Below are 22,557 nucleotides of genomic sequence, written 5' to 3'. Positions count from 1 at the left end.
TATCTATCTATCTATCTATCTATCTATCTATCTATCTATCTATCTATCTATCTATCTATCTATCTATCTATCTATCTATCTATCTATCTATCTATATGCAAATGTGTAAAAAGATTATTTCACTAATTATTCCCTGTAAAACCTGGCTTGTTACCTCCTTATTCTAGTATGCTTTAAGTATTTGTAGATAAATATTATTTTAAACAAAATACACTGAAATTGAATGTAATTGCAGAGGGATTACACTCTTTGTCACGAGTTATATTATAAAGTGCTACAATAAAACTTCAAAGACACAAATGAGAAAATACTCATTTTGTAAGTCTCATCTCATCTTCAAACACAATTACAGCCACTTTGCTCACATTCCTCCCTCTTCACCTACAGAACCATACAAATTAAATATCACTGTTATTCAAATGCCCAGCAGGTTAGACTTCTCTTTCCATCACAAGTAGAACAGAGACTTTTTGAAGAGACGCTTTACCTCCAGTGGTTGGAGGCAGTTGATAACCAAATGAGAAATAAACCACAAGTGTCAGTTTGCACTGTTCCATGTGGGCCCTGAGATCAGTCAGTGCATGTACACCATCATTTAGTTGTTCACCTTGACACCCCCCCCACACACACACACACACACACACACACACACACCACCACCACCACCACCACCATTTGCAGTGCGACACATAGAATACTAAAATGCAGTGGGGGTTTTTTCCATGTGGCCTAAACCTGTCTTCATCAAACTACACGTGGGTGAAGTCATTTCACGAGAGCTGCAAACTAAAAACAAAACTGAGAACTCGGCTTCCACGACCGCAGGCGCTGTCAGGAAGGCTTTCGGCTCCGCCCATGTGCTGGCTTTTACTCAGATTAAGTGCTGCAGCAGCATTTGAGAGAAGCAAAGTGAAGTATAGCCTTCATTTTCTCTCTCTCTCTCTCTCTCTCTCTCTCTCTCACAAACACACACACACACTCATGCACAAACACACACACACAGAGCAACACCCATGAGGCTTCACTGGTGCCTTTGCCCTTATTTGGATGTATCAGTGCTCTGAGCTTAGGGGAAAGTAATAGATCATGAACCGAGGTGTTAACTTCAGGTTTGCACTAACCTTTGTTGAGAAAGAAAAAAAAAGCAAGTGGAAAGTTCTTCAGCTAAGTTTCGAAAAGTGCTCTGTCTGACTGGGATAAACGGGAATTAGGGAAGCAAGGGGATGTATTTTGCATGGGGGATGGACATTAGCAGCAAAAGGTCACACACACTTTAACTTGCTCTGTGTGTGTGTGTGTGTGTGTGTGTGTGTGTGTGTGTGTGTGTGTGTGTGTGTGTGTAAATGTGTTTCACAAGGCTTACAAAGCTTCCTCTCTTTGGCAGCTACAGAACTGAGAACAGTTCATCATACTGAAGGATTTCAATTCCTTTTACAAATGCTGGCAGCTTCAATGGACAAAGCTATTGTATGTTAACGCTGGTCGAATACAAGAACAGCAGCATATTCACAAGTAAGCAAATGGTGAAAATCAAAAGGTATCAAAGCATGTATGAAAGTACTCATTCTGTAGTAAAATCCTCACTCGGGCTGTATGTTTCAGATGAACAAAAGTGTGTAAGGTGGACTTTTCTGTGTAGCATCTGAAAGTGAAGACGCTGTCAACTGCTAACTAACTGCCATGTCTGTGAGTAGTTCAGATACCTCACATTTAAAATCTTTGATTTCAGGAGCAGAATTTAGTTAGAGTTTGGTGTTTGGGCCCTGCATTCACAAGACTTTACAACTCAGTCAGACTGCCAAATCAGAAGATGTATTTGCATATCAAGTGAGGGCAGCTTGGAAGAAGCAATGTTGCTCATGTACTGCCTGAACTACCTTGCAGGCTTTGTTCCATTTCCATTTGCTTCATCTTAAAGCAAAGACTTGTCAGTGCAGGGCTGTAGAAAACAAATACAAAACTGTTGGATGATTTCAAAGTTATTTATCAGGGGTCCATTCTAAGACTGCTGCTGTTTATTTTATATATGAAAATGGCTTTAGACATAATAAAAAAAAACCCTCTAATTTTTTCGCTGATGATATGATGATGTACTACTCTACTCCCAACATCTTCTCTGTCTGCTAAATCTACTTGTGTGATTTAGAACTGGTTCATATGCTGACAAAACTAAACTGATGATGTTCTCAAATGCAAACTCAAAAAACACTGAACCTTTCATATATTACTACAGAAATTCCTGTGTACAGCTCTGAAAGTACACAGGAATTAGATGTCAGTGTACATCTGGTAAAAACCTTACAGTGAAACTGGGTTTTTACTTTAGAATTGAGACTTCTCTGTCCTCTGAGGAAAAACCAGAGACTTGATGTTTCCACTTTTATCTCAGTAGTCTTCTTCACAATGCTTACATATTCTAGATACTGTTTATTTTGGAGCACTGAGATTTATTACAAACCCTAAAGCTATGTTCAACGTTGTACATTCACCTGTTTTGTCATTTTGTAGACTACATTTGAAAGTTCTTATTTATGTCGCTATTTGTGCCTTGTTCCATGACTTACATTCAACAAGAGAGAGAGAGAAGTTTGGCATGAGACTCCTTCCTTTTGTCTTTCCCAAATGTTCACACTGGACTCAAAAAATAAATAAAATATAATGAAATTCAAATGTGCACCTCTGTAAAAGCAAAGGATTTGGCGGTTTGCTGGTCTGGAGCATTCAGCTGTGTGTTAAGAAAGTGCCAAGGTTGAAAAGATATTAGCAATGATCTTAAAGAATACCTTTGTAAACAATTTGAAATCCATCATTCTGCAGTGGGAAAGATTGTTCACAAGTGGAAAACATTTAAGACAAATACCCATCTTCCCGAGTATGGATATCCCTGAAATCTCACCCCAAGGTCAGACAATGCAATGTTTAGAGAAACTGCAAATAAACCAAGAGCTACATCTTACACCCTAGAGCCCTCAGCTAGCATGTTAGATGTTAAAATCCATGAAGGTACAATTAGAAATAAGCTGAACAAGCACGGGTTGTTTGGAAGGGTTGTTAGAAGAAAGCCTCTTCTCTCTAAAGAAGAACATGGCAGCATGGGCACGGCTTAGGGTTGCAAAGTTGGATCTGAACAAACCACAAGACTTCCTGAATAAAATCCTTTGTACGGAGAAGACCAAAGTACAGTTGTCTGGCTATAATTCAAAGTGCGATGTTTGGAGAAAAGGGTTGTGTTTAGGGTTACGCTAAACATCTCATAGCAGCTGTCAAGCATGGCAGCGGAGGGGTCGTGTTTTGCAGCCATGAGACCCACGCACCTTGCCGTCATTGAGTTGACAATAACGTCCTCTGTATATCAGAGTTCAAATATGAAGACAACTGTCCGACAACTTAAGCTGGGCTGAAAGTGAATCATGCAACAGGACAATGATGCCAAGCACAGCAGCAAATCTAAACAGGAGAGCTGAAATAGAAAAGAATCAAGCTGTTGCTATGACACAGTCAAAGTCCAGTCCAATCCCAGTCCTAATAATAAGACCTGCCAAGGACTAAATAATGTGTTTAATATGTTCTTGTTTATAAAAGCTAGGATTAATAGACGGTTAACTTTGTTTTTATCTTCACTGTACTTCAGGCTGCAAATGTTTTGCCTGAATCTTAATCTTTATGCCTGTTTTTTGCCCTGAGACAGCTGCATTGATGTTTTAGGCTCCACTGTGGAACTTCATAAAGTAACTTTTGTATTATTTTGTGTTATTCACTTGTACACTTGGTATACTTCATATGTATTTCAAGTGTCACCTAATGAATGTGAGGACAGATGTTTTTCTTTTCTAATTTAACAAAATGTTTCCTTTTTGGTATTTTTATTCATCAGGTAGCAACATAGCTTTATTCATACAATATGTTGATATAAGCTAGGAACTGTGAATTATTTCCAAAGCAAACTGGAATAAAACTTATTTGCATATGTGTTATAGATTTCCTTTTTAGAATTTCTCTTGTAGTCTTTTGGATACACAGTTTGATTTTCAGGTAAATCAAGCTATTCCTATCCCAATATTGGTTTCAGTAAATTTTTGAACGCATTTTTATTGCAGTTTTCCCTTTCATTTACTTTGAGCAGTGTTACTCTTAGCTGAAGCTTATGAAATCAGACTTAACGTTAGGTTTGTGCTAAGAAAAATTGCATGTGGGTTAAGGTGCTAAACAAAGACAAAATGAATGGAGGTAGAAGAATGAACCTGAGTGAGGGTTAAATGGCACCATGTGAAAGGTCAGAGGAGAAATCCATCTCTGTTGGGGCCACAGCCAGACACAGTTTTTTGGTGTTAAGAGCCACAAGTCAAAAAAGTTACAAACAGCTGGCTTAATATTTCAGGTTCAGGCCTGTGTGGAGCTTGCAGGTCAGCGAGGGATCAGGGTGGCTCTGTGGTGTCGACACCCAGGCTGTAGCCCAGGGGGAGCTTGGCGAGTGCTGGCAGGGAGGGGAAATGGCTGCCGGTCCAGATAAGGTCTATCGTAAGAGCCAGTGTGGGGGGGAAGGCCCCAGTGTTAGAATATTCCTCACAGTGTTTGGGCCATTTCCTCAATGACATATGCGAGTGAGTGCTAGCAGTGTGCTAGCACGCTGCTAGCACACCTTTACCCTAACATGAGATGCCTTGAGGTGGCTGTTGTAAATTGGCATTATATAAACTGAAATACATAGTCAGGGAGCTGTAGCTCTTTTCAGGAGCAGATCAAAGTTCTTGGTTGCTCCTGAGAGTCTTCTTTCTGCTGTATCAGGTGCATCTGTTGTGGTTTTGATGTCATCTTATCTCTTATGTCTTTGTTGTGTCTGTAGCGGACAACACTCACATGGACTTAGGTGTCCGAGGACTCGCACGCTTTCTGTCGAACTGTTCCACGCTCACTGACCCAAAAGGTCAGACAAGCTAGAAAAAGTTCACCAAACCAGGACAGTGTTCCAAAAATGATGAAACACATGTGACTGAGCTTTGTTTTTCTTCTATTCTTTCTTAAAAGTAATTTCACAAGCCCTTTAAAAAACTAAAAAAACTAAAAAAACAAAACAATTTATGCCTTGATCTTTTGAAGGGGCTTGAGCCCTTGGTTGGGAAACAGCGAGACAAATCTAACGCATTTCAAAGTTCAACCGTCTCCAACACTAAAGTCATTCTTAAAAAGCATTCATTTATCCATTTCTATTCCTAGTTTTAGTATTTTATTAAAGCAGAATGCATGAGTTTTTAATTGTAATTATTTATTGATTTTTTTTGTAAGAGGATCTAACACACCTTTCCTGTCTGCTTTGATCAGTACAGTTCTAACTAACCTTTTGTACCTTATATTTCTGTTTAACATCCCCCACACTACCAGCTCACAAGCAATGGGTGCGGCCCCTCTGCAGGCTTCTGGACGTTGACTAATCAGAGCAAAGCAAGCTTTTAGGCCAGGTGAGATCTTTAAGAGACAGAAGCTAAAATGACTGGATTCACACAGTGGGTGAGCTCGGGCGGTGCCAACATCAGATCAACAAGCGCTTTGTTGAACTTCCAAGTTGTGTAAAGCCGGCCCCAAAGGCCCCAAATGAAAACACAGAGCTCCACATGAGCATTTTAAGACCCTTTTAAGAAGAATCCAAGTACTTTGTCATTTTAAAAACCACACAATCACAATCACACAAACCCATCCAACATTAACATATAACCAAACATTTAGCCCTGTGCATGTGCTAACAACAACACAGTGACCATAAGAGCAGATTTTAGAAACCTAGAAGAGAAGTGAAAATAATGTAGAGGCTAGGAAATATATATCCCAAATGTTTCTGTGAGTCTTGTGGCATGTTATTGTATACATCTTATTATTTATGGGCAGTACTCAAACATTTAATAATAGCTTAAGTAAGAACTTTATCTGCTCTTTAATGAAAAAATAAAGCATTAAAACGCTGAATTAATAAAATGTGTTGCCCACTGCAAAAATGTAAGCAACAGAGTTTGATCAGAAAGATGTAGTTATTGATACGGGTATAAAATGTAAACAAATAGGTGGAGACATTTCCTGAATGATTGTTAGATCACAGATGCAGTGATATTCAAGGTTTTAAAGCTGTGATGTTCATTTTGGGTAGTTTACTAATCTTATTCTTTAGGATTCTTTATGTTGTGTATGTAAAATTTGTGAATTTGTGCTGCCAAATACAGGGAGTGCAGTAGGAAGGTGAATGGCTTCCTTTTGGAAGGTAGTGTAGATTAAAGATTATAGTCCAGAAAGCTGAAGTTGGTAGCGATGTGCCGTAGCTGTCACACTTCAGGGTTCACCCAGATGCCCTTCAGGGTTTGAATTATGAGAAACCAAACAGTTACAGTTGGACATTTACATTCAGGGGGAATTGAAACTTGTAGCCTTTCACTTTTAAAAACCCAACAGAACGTAAGCACATTGATGAAAATGTCACTCAGTGTGCCTTTTTTTTTCTTTTTAATGGCGGTCGCAGCTGACTTCTTTTTTTTTTTTTTAAACATTTCAACAAGTTTGCCTTAAAGCAGCACTTCCATGCTCATATGGTTGCTGACATCAGAACCCAAAAACCCAGCATTCTCCCCTCGTGTAAAAATACATTCGAAAGTAAAGACTGTGGATTTTGTCACCTTCCTATTTCACATTACATTTCCTAAGATGTGTGCAGAAGAATGCGAGCAACGATGGCTGCGGTGTTGAACTGACTAACAGTAAGAACTACAGCAGCTCTCCGCTCTAGTTAAGATTATCACCGACACCATCTTCTCACAGGAAATGCTCCACCAAACCTTACTGCACCTCTGGCTGCTCATAGATCTCATTTATGGAGAAATCCTAACTGCCACACTGTGCAACACGTAGAATGACATACACAAGCCGTGGAAGTGAACCATCACTGTGATACATGAATGTGAGCTGAACCAGTAAAAGTTGACACTGCAGACATTATAACCTCGTTATGCTTTAATTTGACCTCGTTTCCCAGCTCGATGTGGATTAAGAGAAACATATTTGTTAAAAGCAACCAGGGACGGTGTAGTGTGTGTTGCTCATGTCACGGTGGGCTCATTGTCCAACTGCTGTCGGCTTTTTTTAAAAAAGGCGTCTGCAGTAGGCAGAGTTAAGACGGAAGAAGAGAAAGAGAGCGCCTGTGACTGTTAAACCTCTTCCTGTGGTTACATCACGTGACTGTGGAGGGTTCAAAAGGAGACGACTTCTTCTTCTTCTTCATCATCCCCTCCTCAGACAGGCAGAAGACACCTGTGGGGCCACAGGACAATCAGCGTTCAGAACAGAGAGACAGGAAACAAAACAAAAAAGGAAAGGTCGAGGTAAAGTGTTAATGGTTGACATGCTTTGATTAATGCTAGAACTGTTTGAATTGTTTATGTTTGAAATCTTTTTTTTTTGTAAATGATTTTTGTGTGTCAGATGTGGAAAGCAAACCAAAATTTACAGTTTTTATTTTGTTCATTCTGTACTTCTTTGATTTGACTTCTAGCCAAGCAGCCTCTGTTCAGAGGTTGGCTTGGATTACTGAGGAAACACATTTGTATTTAAAACTTAAAGGTTTTGCAAAGTTTTTCTTTGAGACTATGATTGAAATTCTTAAACGTGTCTTTCGGATCTTTCTGTCCGGTCCCATTTCAATGTGATCAGAGCTGTCGTGTGTTATTGGTGGACTTATTTTAAACGCCTCCTGATCGAAGAGAACAGCTCAGACAGAAAAGCTTACTCATGGCTGCTAAAATGGCTTCCTCAAGATAGCGCTTCCTCTGGCAGTTTGCTCCAAAAAGAACAACTAATTTTTGCCTCACAGGGTTGTTTTTTTTTACATTTTTTTAGTTTATGTTCTTCAGAAATGTAACCAGACATCTGATGAATTTGAAATAATTGCGTGGAAACAGAAGGCACGCAAGTGTTTCAAGAGGAATCAGGAAGTGTGCTTTTTCTGGTTGAGCATGAGCAAGGGCTGCTGAGCTGTTAAGCACAGAGGTTTCAGGTCGGTCTATCTGTCAAGGGGCGGGGGAGGGGAAGGGAGGGGTGGTTGGTGTGTGTTAGTCTGTGTTAGTGTGTATGTGTGCAGCTGCCAGAGCAGGTGCACAAAGAACAGAGAAGTGGGAGAAGACAGAAGACGGAAGAGGAGCGGTGGATGTACAGTGCAGTCATCCATAAAGTAGAAAGCACTACTAAACTCCTCGCCACAGTGTAGTGTTTCCTACTTTATGGATGAGTGTACTGTTGGCTTCAGGGAGAGCAGAGGCCCGACATGGCGCCCCGCGCAGGAAGTTGCAAAAGAGGAAGCTGCTTTGTCTCGCACGGCCACGCTCTGCCCAGAGTGTTGCAGCAGTTTGTTCACATGGGCAGCGTGCGGCACAGAGCAAAGCTTGCAACTCTTTTTCCGCTTTAGATCTCATCTGTTTCACCTACCACATGTGCAATGTATGATCTGCTGATATGAAATAAAGATAAACATCCAAAAATCGGGACCTTGTGTTTCAGCTTCTTTTTCAAATTACCACACATGACACACACAGGTGTTTTCTGTGAAAATATACATAATTTATTGCTGTAAAAAGATCCATATTGAAAGAAACCGTCACAATTTTAATCCTTTTAGTTCTAACATCTTCATACACCGTTCCTCCATCAACACTGCCTGGGCATGCATAAGAAAAAAAAATCTGAAAAACAATATTAACAAAAAATATTTACACACGAGCTTCCAAAAATGGGTAATAAAAACATTTATATATATATATATTTATATATAATATAAAAAGGTAAATCTTACACTGGTTTCAAACAAATGAATGAATGAATAAATGCAGCTCAGGAAAGATTACAAAAAAAAATCTGCATTGTATGAAAATAGTCACAACACTGTTCAGTACATACAGACAGCTCCTACAGCTCCATCTCCCGCTGCATCCACCATCTACAATTCAAAAGGGAGCCCGCAAAGACGGAGAATGTGACAGCAACATAAATAAGGCCAAACATGGGTATAACATTAGTATGCATGCAATCAATAAACATCCTGTAAACAACAGATTAAGACTAAACAAGGTCTTCGTGTAAGGCTAAATATGATCAGCTGAGCTAAAATACTGCCTACAGGGGTCCTACAACATATGGAGGGGGAGGGGGATGCCTATGTTACTACTCAGCAGGTAGAGAAATAATTGTGCATTAAAGGCCGTCAAATCCAACACAAGTACAAATGGTTGCTGTACATTTCGGCAACTGTTAAGCATCCGCCCTTGTTTTGATTCTTAAAAAAAAAGAAACACATGAAGAAGTCAGACAGTACAGCCTCGCTCTTGCCTCTGTCCCGGCTACTTCACATCTAAAGTGTCAATCCAGCCCCCTGTCTTCTTTTTTTTTTTTTTTTTTTAATTCTTGGCATCATCATGCTCCCTTTATTTTAACACTGACAAAATTCAAACATTCATCACATTAAAGAAAAGAAAAAGAAAATAAATAACGTGCCTCCAGCTTGAGCCTTCGCTCCACCTGCCACACGGGCCTTCAAGCCAGCGCTAGTAAACCAGGGAAAGCACCGAACATTTTGGCATCTCCTGTTGCTTTTTCAACAACCACACGCTCAGCATGGAAAAGGAAAGGTGTGAAAACCTGAGAAGCTACCTAACAGCCCTGTGTGTGTGTGTGTGTGTCAGCACGGCTCTGTGTTTGTTCCCCTGCAGTCAAACGCAAGAGCCGCCATTGCTCAAGCTCTACTTTTTGAAGAAACTTTGACAGTATTGTGATGCAAATGTGCGAACAGAAAAACGCCGTGTGGGCTGAAGAGGGATCACGTAACACCATTCAAATTGACTACAGTTATGTGACTGCATTTACACGAGGAGGCAAAACTAAACACACATCAACAACTTATTGCAGAGTCTATCACATTACAGTAGTGCAGCTAACCACCACAGCAATGACTGAAAACTGCTCATTTTAAACGCTGTTCTAAGAAAGTGCTGCTCTGTGTGCCACATTCAAACATCACCACACCCCACAGGCTAACACTGCTCAGTATCTATGACCAGCTACAATATTTTCACAGTTTTCATTTGGGACTACAGATTAAGCAGAGCTGCAACAGTAAAGCAATTGTTGATTAATCATGACGTTTTCACACTGAGAGATGTTGAAGATGTTTGTGTCAAAACCCAGTTGAGCCACCATGCATGGCATGATGGCTCAACCCCCAAATACAGGGAAATAAAGTTCAAAATCTAATTATTTTTCAAGCACCTGCCTCCTCATATACAGGTTAGTCCCACAGACACAAAGCAGGAAGTGGGCTGAAAGGGGTCACACATGAGTTTATTCTAGTTTAGCTTCTCAAACATAATCACTGACTCTTCTTCTCTTCTTTTGGAGTCACACTGAGCTGCAGGGATCTAACGGGCATCCCCCTGGTTTTAAACTAAATGACTGACCGATTAATCAACAAATACTTCATTCAGTTGCAGCTCTGTTGGCTACTGCTCATTTCTGCACACTAACACTCACACACAGATGGCAAACAAGTAACAGTTAGGTCAGTTATGACTGTTGACACAGCCATCAAGAGTTCCTGTATTAATGTCTGAGAAAGGCAACTGTTTTCAGTCTCACCAGCGATTGTGTGGCTTCATCCACACACACACACACACACACACATGCCAAAGACGGAGAACCCTTCACAGTCTTTACATTGAACGCCAACAAACAGTCAGGACTGTTAACCACAAACGCCACGATGTCTTAGCTCTAAACTACACATACCAAAGTGGATCCTTGCTGTCTCTGACAGCTCTAAACCTCTAATTTTACGCCCCGATGCCACTTCATGCGGTGTGACCACTGTTAGGGCAGGAATCCGATACAAATAAATATCATGTTCTGTACAAAGTGATGTATAAATACTCTTAAAGACAAGAAACACAGAGAGAAGCATCCATTCAGGATAGATAGTGCATTCTTAATAATGACACAGAGGAAGAGACGGCGTGCTGCCTCTGTCTGTTTGTTTCAAATAATAAATAAAGTGGCACCAGTACATGAGCATTAAAGCTAACACTTCATTAGCTGTCTCTGAGTTGGGATGACGTCTTCTCTGTTCCGTATTGACTGTTCTAAATAAAGTCAGTCCTAAAGGAGATTCAAACTGCTTTAAAGCCTCCAATGAGTTGAAATTTTGCAAATGCTCAGATTATTAGGAAGTAATTGCTCACTTCAACATGCATCTATACATGCTCTTGTGATGCCGTTGGGTGTTTTAGGGTATTCTATATTTAACAGCTGGTCTACCAGTGCTCTAAGGCAAATGTAGAACTACTGACAGTTAAAGCATCAATTATTAGATCTGATAGCTGCTAACTGCACCGACTACCAACTGAGAATTACAGTTACAGAAAAAGTGCTTTTAATGTGACACAAGTGTTGTGTGTCAGATGTCCAAAGTTTGTCATTCTTTCTTGCTGGATCCCAGCTTTTTGAACAGCTTCTTGCCTTTGGAGAAAAAACCTTTTTTCTTCTTTCCTTGCACAGAAGATTCGGCCTGTGCAGGGCTGTCCACAGGACGGGGGTCTGAGGCCTTCACTACAGCTGGGCCCAGAGCAGGGTCCAGGTCTAACGTGGGGCTTGCAGTGGGTGCCAATTGGGGTTGTAGATCTGTGTGCTCTGTCATGGCGGGGCAAGCAGGTTCAGTTTGAGGGGGCAAAGATTCTTCTAGTGTTGATGGCCCAGATTCCTGTGGCTCTGTGGAAGACGTCCAGGCATCCTAGGAAAAAAGGAAATCAAGAGTTTAAAAAGCAGCAAAGCAAAACACTGTTGAAGTTCATTTACACAACATAGGCTCATCATTTCTTCTATTAGAATTAATATTTGATAAAGGAAACAGTAACAGGGAGACACAGAGGAAGAAAGATTTCAACTCATCCTGTGGTTCACATTTAGGGGCAGGATCACAGAAGCAGTGTACAGCTACAGGTTGAGAAGGTTTTAAGGAGGAAGTAAACAGACAGCGAGAGCGTTGATCGCCTAGAAACACTTACGATCAAGTCTCAAAGTGTACAGAACGTTTTTGCTTCTGGAAAAGGCCATGCAGGAAACAGTGAGATGAAAGAAATGTGACAGAGCAGAATTAATGAAACAAAACAGGTTTAAAGAAACAACAAACTCAACAACCAGAAATTAGACATACTTGTGAGTGATAACAAAAAGAAACACAGAAATCTGGGATGTCAGTGACTTGTAACCATGTAGGTCAGGCCATTGCCCACAGTTTCAAAGCTACCTGTGACTCTTTCTTGGGTTCAGGTGCAGGCTGCACAGGAGCATCATCTGGGACGGCCTGCAGGAAGTTGGAGGGGACGAGGCCTCTGTGGCCATTTAAGTCACCCTGAAAGAGAAGGTGGTAATTTGATGAAATGCACTCTCTACTACAAAGGTATTTTATAAGTGGTACAGCTACAGCCAGTAAAGTTAAGTTTTAAGCAAAGTAAAGTTAAACGTTTTAAGAGCCACATAATATTGCAGTCATGTCAGATCTCCTAGTCATTTTCAGACTTACGTAGAAGAAGCCATCTTCGTCCATGTCACCAAACACATGTATGATATCTCCAGCACTGAAGGTCAGCTCAGCCTGGACAGGGGCATAACAAACAGAGCAGGTAATCAGCAAACATTTCAGCCCCATAAAGCAAAAAGAAAGCATCTGCAGTCCTAACCTCTATGTCGGTGTTGGGGGAGCTCTCTCGTGGGTCATAATCAAAGATGGCGACCATCCTTCGGGCTCCTGGGGCTGGCTTCCCCACAGCTGCAGTGGCTGAGGGATCCACCTGGCTGGGATCTGTCAGCCAATGAGAAAGGGGGGTGGGTGGATAAACACTTTTTTTAGTACAGAGTCCTGAAAATGGGCATTTCCAATAAACTGATTGTGTACGTACATTCGACTCGCTCAGCATCATGCTCAGCTGAAGGAAAGTCACATCAGAACAACAAGAACAGAAGATTAGCAGAGAGAGTTAGCATTTGTAATTCATGAAAAAGGTGATGGCAGCCTGAACTGTGCTGCCCCATTAAACATAAGTCGGAGCAAATATTTATCCTGAGGCGGGGAGAGTAAATTACTCTGCAACACTGTTAGCAAAAATGGAGACAAATGGATGTTATTAGATGAAAAGAAGGGACAGAAGGGACTGTTTGACCTTTATAACTAAGGGTTAATGATAAGCCGTTAAAGAGTAACTATTATGTGATATTTAATCTTTGTATGATCCACAGTTGCTCTCACACTGGGAATCAGTGGAGCCTCTCAGTTCAACCATTGGCTGAAGCAAGCTGCTTTTAACTCCTTTCACCCTCCCTCTTCTGATTGGCTGCCCCTTGCAAGCAGATGATTTCCCCTGCATTTGATGCATTTTCAACTCAAAGAAGATGAATTTATTGTTAGTGTTCCTTACTTTTAATGGGTTGGCCAAGAGTCAAACGTACTCTAAAAAGGATGAATGAAGGCGACATGATCAGCAACTCTGAATGCAGTTCTCATGTTTACAACCATTAAAAAAAACAAAACAAAAAGAAAATAGAAAATAACAGAAAATAACTCCAGCTGCAGCAGCAGCAGCAGGTAAAGGCATGCTGTCCTCCAGGGCACACTGAAACAGTCACCTGATCATGCAGGTGCAAACGGAGGCGGGCAGAGCTACAAACCTTGACTGGAGGAGTTTACACTCTCCTCGCAGATGTCTGCAGACTTGACTGGAAGAGACGGGGTGAAGGGAAAAGAGTACAGGAAGAGTCACAGAATGACACAAGGCACTGTCTGAAAATAATCCTGCAGGTCATCACACAGGCAGCACGCAAAGTCACAGGTGGAGCGCAGAGGGGAATGGATGTTTCAACAAAGTGATCTGTAGGTGACCATGTAATTCAACTGTGACACAGGAGCAGGAGACAAAAACCTTCTTTGAGGTTCTTAATGAATTAGCAACACATGGCAACATCCTGCTACTATATCCGTGTATTACATGCATAGCCAATGACAGGACTCATGTATGTGTCTTTGAACTTTTGAAAAGCTGTTGCACACTTAACCTGTGGAGAGATGGTAGCATAAACAGCCTTTAAATACTTGGCTTTAATTGTAAAGTACGAAACTACTCGACAGATACTCCATTCATAATGGAAGTATTTGCCCACAATTCTAGGAAGCTGTCTGAATTCATTACTTGAGTAGCTGGTTTAAAAATCCCCCATGCCCCAGTTGCTGAATGGCAGGCAGCAAACTGAAAGAGCAAAATCTAAAGTGAAAGAGACAGAAAAAGAAGCAAACCAGAAGGGAGGATAAAGGAGAGAAGCGGGGGGCCGCAATCTGCAGCGAGACACACCTTTCTTGGATCGTCTCGGTTTCGGCGGTGGAACGGGGCGACGTGGAAGCTGTGCGTGTGTGCGAGTGCCTTAATGGAGTTTTAGAAAGGAAAACCAAATAATAATAATAATAAAAAAAGAAACACAGATGTAATTTTTGAGAGCAGCAGACCACATAAAGTAGACAATGAAAAGCCAGTGGAGAGCTATTTAACACATGAGAGCCAGTGAGCAGCTGACACAGCAGTGACAAGTGGAAGTGAAAAGGTTAAACCATCTGCAACAGCACAGCTCTGGGTACAAAGCAGGAAACAGAAGCAAAGTGTTAGCTTGATTCTGTTCGGTTGCTTGCCACAGAGACTTTGCCTCCCATTTCATTTTTAGACTCCTGCAATGGTTACTATTACCTTATTAGCAGAAAGAACATAAGAACATATTCAATATTTTGGGCCAATTTTAAATCAACTTAAAACCAACTGTCAGATGTTCTCCAGAAAATGAAGACATCAACAGAAGGATTGAAAATGACGGATATTTTAAAGTCACTTTTCAAAACATTGAAGTTTTGCAACAATTGTGCTGCCATTTTCACTTCCCACTCAAACATGAACAGGGATGATATAATGAGTAAAATATTAGCATTTACATCATCAGTAACAGACAACCAAATCACCTTTAAATGGCAAAACAACAGAACTAATACTGCTGTGTTGGGGGAAAATGTCTGACTAACACAGTCACATACCTATCTTCTCTATGGAAGCTGCTGTGGATAAGAAGCCCTGCTGCAGCAGCTGCTGCTGGGTCTCCTCATCCTCCACTTGGATCTCAGACACCATGTTACATGGCACATAGCCCAGACAACCGCCTGACTCTCCTCGATAGAACCCATCTGCATCTTTATCTCCATAAACCTGAAGGAGGAGGAAATGTATCAACTAAAATGAGTTGTTTTAACTGATGGCATATAGATTTTATACAGGTCAGCATTACATTAATACTCTAGAATGAAATGGGTGCATTAAATGTCCCTCTAATGTGCAAGCTGCATTATCCTCTGAGCTACAATTTGCACAACCAACATCAAAATCAGCCCTTTTAAAATACATTTTCAAATCTTTGCAAATAAAGATAAAAACCAAACAATTTTAAAAGGATGAATTACATTCAGGCCTCATTAAAGCCATAATCACTTCTTGTTATGAAACCTTCAGCAGCGTGATAATTACTTTAATCTGTGGTTTCCACTATTTCAGTATGCAGATTTCTGTCACTCTGTTGCAAGACAAGCAGGCCAGCAGTTTTTTGGTTAATGCTCCCTAGCGTGTTAGCTCATGTAACCATAACCTAAACTAATGGGGATGATAACAAAGAAGGCTTTAAGGCTTGTGAATAACCCACAGCAACCCTGGCAACTATACAAACATGCAGATTGAGCTGCATGTCTAAAACAGGAATGCTGTGAAATCAGAACATGCTGAGCCATCAGGGCCTGAGCAGTGTGTGGACATACTTTGATGATTTGTCCTTCGCTGAAGGGAAGCTCCTCCTCAGCAGCGTCAGGATTGGGTGACATACTGGCAGGGTCATATGAAAAGAGGGCCACAAAGATGCGTATGTCACTGTCTCCTTTCGTCTTTGGTGATTCCACACCACCTGCACACACACACACACACACACACACACACACACACACACACACACACACACACACACACACACACACACACACACACACACACAAATATGATTAGAAAATTGCTCTAATATATACAAATAGTTATAAATATCCAGAATATTACAGATTAAATATATTCTGTAAAACTTTGTTATTTTACTGTAGAGTATGTGCAAAGGCTGTAACTATTGCATTGTGTAGTGTACATTAGATGGAGGAGTTGTACAGGGAGATATGCATAGGCACGAACAATTTCCTGTGTTGTTCAGTGTTGTATTTGGGTAATCTCAGTCTCTCACTGAACGTGCTCCTATGACTGGCCAGCATCTTCTGGAGTGGTTGAGAGGTCTTGCCTAGTATTGTCCTTATCTTGGACAACATCCGCCTATCCGACACCTTAAGGGAGTCCAGCTCCATCCCCACAACATTATGGCCAATCAGTCTGTTGGCATCTGCGATCCTCAATCTGCTCCCCCGACATGCTAAAGCTCTCTAGATGGCACTGGCTACAACAGACTCATAAAAACTGTTGTTGAAAGACTTCAGCCGGCTCAGAAAATAGAGATGACACTGGACCTTCCTGTAGAGTGCAGTGGTGCTTTTAACCCAGTCCAGTTTATTATCTATGTGTACTACGAGGCATTTATAATCCTCCACAGTGTCCATATCGACCCCCTGGATTGAAACTGGGTCACAGGTTTCCTGGTCTTTCTAAAGTCCACAATCAATTCTTTGGTCTTTGTCACGTTGAGCTGCAGATAATTCAGCTCGCTCCACGGGACAAGGGAGTCAACTGCAGACTTGTATCATTAAATGATACCAACAGTGTACATAACTCTCATTCTGAATTAGTTACTTTGTGGAAGTATTTCCCTTTAATCCCATGCAATTTATTTTATAGGTATTAAGATGCAATTCTCTCTTACTATTATAATATTGGCTATTTCAACACAACAGAGTTTGCAGAGCAGCCGTGCTTAGCTTGCAATGAATTCTGCAAATAGAACTGCAAGCTTGCACCTCCCCCACTGCCCACCAACTGCGTTGCTATGAGCAGCGTTCGCCTAGCACTGGCATGTCCTTAAAAGAGGTAATCAAGCTAAACCACTGATCCTAAGCTGTGTGAGCCATTTGACAAACGTGCACACGCTCACAAACTCCAACTGTGGAATAAGGTGTCTGACCCACTCTCCAGTTTAACTTTCAACACTTTTACTTGCAGACCAAACCTAACATGTAAAAAACAGTCCTAGTATAATTTTAGAGGTGCTTTTAATACAGTGCTACTTACGCAAAGCAGGCAACAGATACGCACTATTGCACAAAAGATTCCAGCAGTGTGATTAAAAGCACTGCCACTGAAGCCTATGTGACAGCAAGAGACAAATTTGAAGAGCTGTAGTGAGGCTTTAAGCTGCACTCAAGAGATGCGTTCTCTATCTCATTAGAGAGAATCAGCCCATCTGTGGCAAGAGTCACGGGCAGACGACTCGCACACTTTCACATCCTCACTGATTTTCTAGTAGATAGAACAGAACTTCTCCCTAAGCCCTTCCTCTTATCTGTGCACGTGTTCACTTGCGCATATATGTGTGCAGTCAACTGTGTATTTATCAGAACAGCCAGGTTTGCTAACTCAAAGGGCAACTTGTTGAATCAACAATGGGAAGCAAGTGAGACGAGATCTGGAGGAAAGAAGAGAAAAGCAGAGGGGTGTGTACGTCCAAACTGCGAGCCATTTCTCTGCTGGCTAATCGAGGTTACTATTTTAATGTCTGTCACTTCCTCCTGTCATGACAAGCCACTTTAGGTTAAGCCGGTTCTCAGCTTAGCGGCCTCTCTCTCTCTCACTTCACTCCACTGCAGCTACAGCACCTCCTTCTCCCTAAACCCCCACCCCACCCCCCTCCTTCCTACACAAGGTGCTAATCTGACTACCTCCATGTGAGAGAGGGGGAGGTTTGCCAACAGAAACCACAGGTGTGTCAGCACCGTCTCACACCCACTGTTTTCGGTTAAGAAAAGAGAAAGCAATGAGAAAGAGGGGAAGCACAAACACGAAAGGGGAAAAGGCCTCTGACCTTTGAGATTCCTAGCCTGCAAGCATGCGGGTTTACAGGAAAGCTCTGCTTGGCCTCTCCATGATGGACGTGCTTCAGTTGGAGGGATCTGGCTGACCTCCTGCTCAAGAATCAAAAAAGAGAAAAGAATTATGAGGTATGATGTTTAAGCACTACATGGGAGGAGAGGAAAATTATTAAACTGTTTCTTATTGGAGCAGAGATCAGAGTCACATCTAATATATAACACACTCCAGGGTATTCTACATGCACGCAACATAAGCATATTATTTTCTTGCACTGCAGCAGTATTAGCAGACGCACACCCACGCACCAAAGCACACTGACTGTAAACGAATGCAAGACAAGGCAGTCTGGACTAGTTTAAAACACAGAGATGGGGTTTCAATGTGCAGGAGAATAGGAAAGCAGCAGGAATGAGTGCAGTCACGCAGAGGGGGAACATTAGCTGAATCCACTCGGTAGCAATGTATTGTGTGTAGCCATGTATTGGCAAAGTCTATTGAGTGGGAAGGTTATGAGTTTTCCTCTAAAGAGCTCAAGGGTTGATTAGCACAACTACAGAGGAGAGGATGGGTCTGGGACGGCACACCAGCGGACCAACATTTACCAGCGGATCAGCCTTCGGCCCTCGGCGCTGAGGAGGTCTGCTGTGCTCCATTTGGGCCCCCTCTACCCACCATTCAGAGCTCATCTGCTGCACCACCACCTCCCTAGGAGTATATTCCACAGGCTCCTCATTGTCATCTGTACCGTACTCAACATCAATCTCCACCCCAGGACTAATGGGTGACTTCATAGTTCGTACTGTTTTGCTGACTGGGTAGGGTCTTGGTGGGGTAGGGCCATCACCGGGGTTGGCCGCAGCGGCAACGGCCATCTGACTCCTGAGCATGGCCTCCCTCCTAAGGCGGTCACCTAGCCCTCGAAGCAGTGTTTTGTCTTTGCTAGTGTGGGTTGGCCGAGGAGGACAGCGGGCAGAGACCCGTCTGTTGGCAGGACCCTCGTATAAACTTGTGTCTTCTGCTTCCGGATAACTGACGGTGTCCACCGTTTCTGCATAGTGTACTCTGTGCTGTGTCTTAGGCTTGACCTGCAAGGCCCCGTGTTTGGGTAAAGGCTCTTTAATTAGGGATCTGGGTTCCTGGTAGAGGTGGTGATGGTGAGGGGGGATTTGTGGGTGTGGGTTAGGGTGATGTGGAGGGCCAGGATGGAGGTGTTCTGGGTTTCTGGAGTGGAGGTGGGTGAGCTGTGGCTGATGCTGGCTGCGGCGACTTAAATGCTCTTCTTGACTGCTGTCCTCCTCCTCTGTCATCTCGGGGATGCTGAACAGCTGCTTGTTGGGGTAGACATAAGGAGGCAACTTAAGGATCTTTTCAAGAACTTCCTCATCACTGTCTGGAGCCTCCAACTTACACAACTGCAAGGGCCACAGTTTTATTCATACAAGATTGGTTCGGTGAAGGTAGGATGGAACATTATAATGTTCAGTGAAAATAAAGCAAGTGCAGACAAAACGGATGAGAACGCCACCATGAAGAAGGAAGAGAAATGAAAGAGGAAGGAAAAAACCAAGAATCACAATCAGACACAATCATGATTCCAACAGAAGAAACAAGGCCTCAAAATGAGAACTAAACTCTGGAAGAAAAATTAAAAGAAGCATGTTTCATTTAAAAAGCAGAACTTGGAAAGTATCTCTGCAAACAAGCATGTGTATAGCTGCGGTCATAGTACGAAATAATTTCTTTACCCTGTTAGCTCCAATTGTGCATCCCCTTGCCTGTACTTCACCGAGGTGGTCAGAGTAAAAGTCCTCTTCCTCTTCTTCCAGGATGTCTGACAGATCTGAGTGGCTGTTGTCTGCATGGTAGTCACTGGGAGGTTCAACAATCCCTCTGACATAACTCTGAGGAAACATTACATCATGCACAGAATGAAATAATATCTATGCATCACAGCTTGAAAGGGCATATACAAGACTAGAGCATGGAAGGTGTTTATATGGCCTTGGCTCCATGCATCAATGCATCAATCAATATGTTCAATATGGTCTTAAATTTGCAGCCAATTTATTAACTTTTAATTATTTAGGGCTTCTTAATAAGTGCGTAAAACAAAAAACTTGACATGTTGAGAGTTGATGTTGTTCTTCTACTTTCTGCAACTCCCTTTAGGGCTCACCACAACAGATCACCTGCCTCCATCTCACCCTACACCTACTATCCTCTTCTGTCACACCAGCCACCCTCTTCGTGTCCTCTTTAGCCACATCCATGAACATCATCTTGGTCTTCCTCATTTTCTCCTACCTGGCAGCTCCATCTTTAACATCTTTTGTCCAATATGTCCACTATCCCTCCTCTGCACATGTCCAAGCTACCTCAGCCTTGTCTCCACAACAATCCCACCTCCGTCTGATAGACATATATCCAATCTTGTATATTCTGGCCACTCACAAAAACATCTTAGCACCTTTAACTCCGTCACCTCCAGGTACACGTCCTGTTTATTTTAAAGTCTGCATATATGAAACACTTTCTATTGGTTGGTTATGGAAACTACAAGTTGTGAGTCTTGATGCATGCTCAATCATCCAGATAAGGAAATCTCAAAAAGTTGATTCTGTTCATTTGCACAAAGTGTTTTCAATGGAAGAAACGTTTCGCCACTCATCCAAGTGAGTTCTTCAGTCTCCACAAGTTTGGAGTATAAAAAATATCTGTAGCCTACGACTTCTTGAGTAATACAACAGAATCTCAGGCTAAGATGTTGACTGTTGAGTGTCTTTGTGGGTAATGTAGGGTTGCAATGGCAGAGCAATATCCTTTAAGTGCCTTATTCCTTCAAATCTGATTTCACCAAGTATGACATATAATCTACACTGAAGTTAGGTGCACCTCTGAATACCTAAACTATAATCAGATTCAATAAACAGACACTTAGAGTACATGCTACATTTAATTTTGTAGTAAACAGCAATAACCCAGTTAAAACAAGGCTGACCTGTTGCCTCCTGCAGTACACTGGGTCTTGGTCCTGTGTCAGGAACTCCTCGATGGACACCAAGCGGGTATTTTCATGCTCCTCCTCTATCTCTGACTCCAGAGGAGAAGTGCTGGGGGGACGGATGAGGTTAGTGTCCTGAGGGTTAAGGAGATCTGTAATTGGGGCTTTGGGTGGTGTAGGGATGCGTTCAGGGGTCCCAAGCTTGGCACTGGGGTCCTCGATGAACTCTGTGATAGATGGGAATGGACGTATAGTTCCAGGGCTGTCGGTGTCTCTGTGCTGCTCCAACACAGGTGCTGCTGCTGCCACTGATGGAGCCTGAGCAGGTGTCGGTGACGCTACTGGAGATGGCTGAGGTGCTGAGTTGGCCGGGGAGGTCACATTAACCTGGAAATGGAAAAAAATAGTCAGACAAAGGTGTTTATTATTCTGTCTGTCAAAAAGGACAGGACGCCTCAATCTAGCGTATTATTTACACTTTGGCAAACTGCAGCCATTAACAATATGCTGGATTATCTAGTCTAGTCAAGTCAAGTCAAGAAAGCCTTTATTTGTCACATGCAAGTTGCCCTGCAGCGAAATGGGTCCCCCCCCCCCGACCTTACATACACAACACAGACATCACATGGGGAGACAGGTCGGAGACCGGTAGTATTATGGAAAAACACTGAAATGTACAATACAATGGGCAAGACGAGGAGGGGGAAAAAGTGACCTCTACTCATGCTGGGCTCCTATGCCCCCCATAGGAGCCACAGCATGAGAACAGAAAACAAAAAAACTCCTCTGCACAAAGAGCACATAAATGTCCACATCACAACATCATGAAGCATGTGACAAGCAACAGGGGTGGGTAAGGGGTGAGAAGTAAGCCGATCCAGACACAGCCATCCTGCCCTGCAGCTATTCATCCAGCGCCGGGCCCAGACCTGCCGTCTGACTCGGCCTTGGAGATAAGCGTACAAGGGCGTTTGGAACAAAGAGTCTAAACACAGTTTGTTATCAGGGGAGAAATTGTTTGTTATGTTCAGCTCCAGCCTTGAGACCGCAGCTGGCGCCGATATGGTAGCCGCATGAAATAATGGTGGTGTTCTTGCTTTAGTGCGAACCACTGCATGTCAATTTTACAGTCGATCTAATGTCCATCACTGGTTCCTCACCATTCCCGTTGGAGAGCCGTGAGCCTCTCCACGATGTTATCCAGCTACACCGAGATGTTATCCAGTTTGGTCATAGAGCATGAGTGTTCACGACAGCTGTGAGCCTCTCCAAGATGTTGTCAGATGTTGTCAGAGTCTCAGCACTCACAGCAGCCGCAAGCTTCTCCAAGATGTCATTCGTGCTGCGTCTAATGAGCCCATTCTGAGAAGCCACGGCTCGCTCCATCGTTCCAAT

At 42.4% G+C, this 22,557-nt stretch overlaps 1 protein-coding gene across 18 annotated transcripts in view; it reads right to left on the bottom strand.

The window, feature by feature from the left end:
• Positions 1-9,405: 9,405 nt before the first annotated feature.
• Positions 9,406-22,557, bottom strand: part of tspoap1 (TSPO associated protein 1) — a 75,280-nt gene continuing 62,128 nt past the window's right edge. For 7 of the 18 annotated variants that reach the window (XM_013912060.1, XM_013912062.1, XM_013912069.1 and 4 more), the window contains 13 exons: positions 21,160-21,549; positions 19,907-20,062; positions 18,764-19,573; positions 18,154-18,253; positions 15,908-16,050; positions 15,140-15,308; positions 14,415-14,483; positions 13,738-13,785; positions 12,972-12,998; positions 12,753-12,874; positions 12,596-12,667; positions 12,320-12,424; positions 9,406-11,803 (listed from right to left, as the gene is read on the bottom strand). In XM_013912060.1, coding sequence (XP_013767514.1) covers positions 11,489-11,803; positions 12,320-12,424; positions 12,596-12,667; positions 12,753-12,874; positions 12,972-12,998; positions 13,738-13,785; positions 14,415-14,483; positions 15,140-15,308; positions 15,908-16,050; positions 18,154-18,253; positions 18,764-19,573; positions 19,907-20,062; positions 21,160-21,549 — 2,526 coding nt within the window. In that variant the 3' untranslated portion in view covers positions 9,406-11,488. Of the gene's footprint in view, positions 11,804-12,077; positions 12,113-12,319; positions 12,425-12,595; positions 12,668-12,752; positions 12,875-12,971; positions 13,520-13,737; positions 13,786-14,414; positions 14,484-15,139; positions 15,309-15,907; positions 16,051-18,153; positions 18,254-18,763; positions 19,574-19,906; positions 20,063-21,159; positions 21,550-22,557 lie in introns of those variants that run through there. The other 11 variants (XM_013912072.1, XM_013912063.1, XM_013912065.1 and 8 more) reach the window with 11 other exon arrangements.

Source organism: Pundamilia nyererei, unplaced genomic scaffold (assembly GCF_000239375.1).
Source record: "Pundamilia nyererei isolate P.nyererei 1_Seehausen unplaced genomic scaffold, PunNye1.0 scaffold00080, whole genome shotgun sequence".
Lineage (NCBI taxonomy): Eukaryota > Metazoa > Chordata > Actinopteri > Cichliformes > Cichlidae > Pundamilia > Pundamilia nyererei.
Note: the sequence above shows the minus strand (reverse complement) of the source record. Positions and strands in the feature narration are given on the sequence as shown.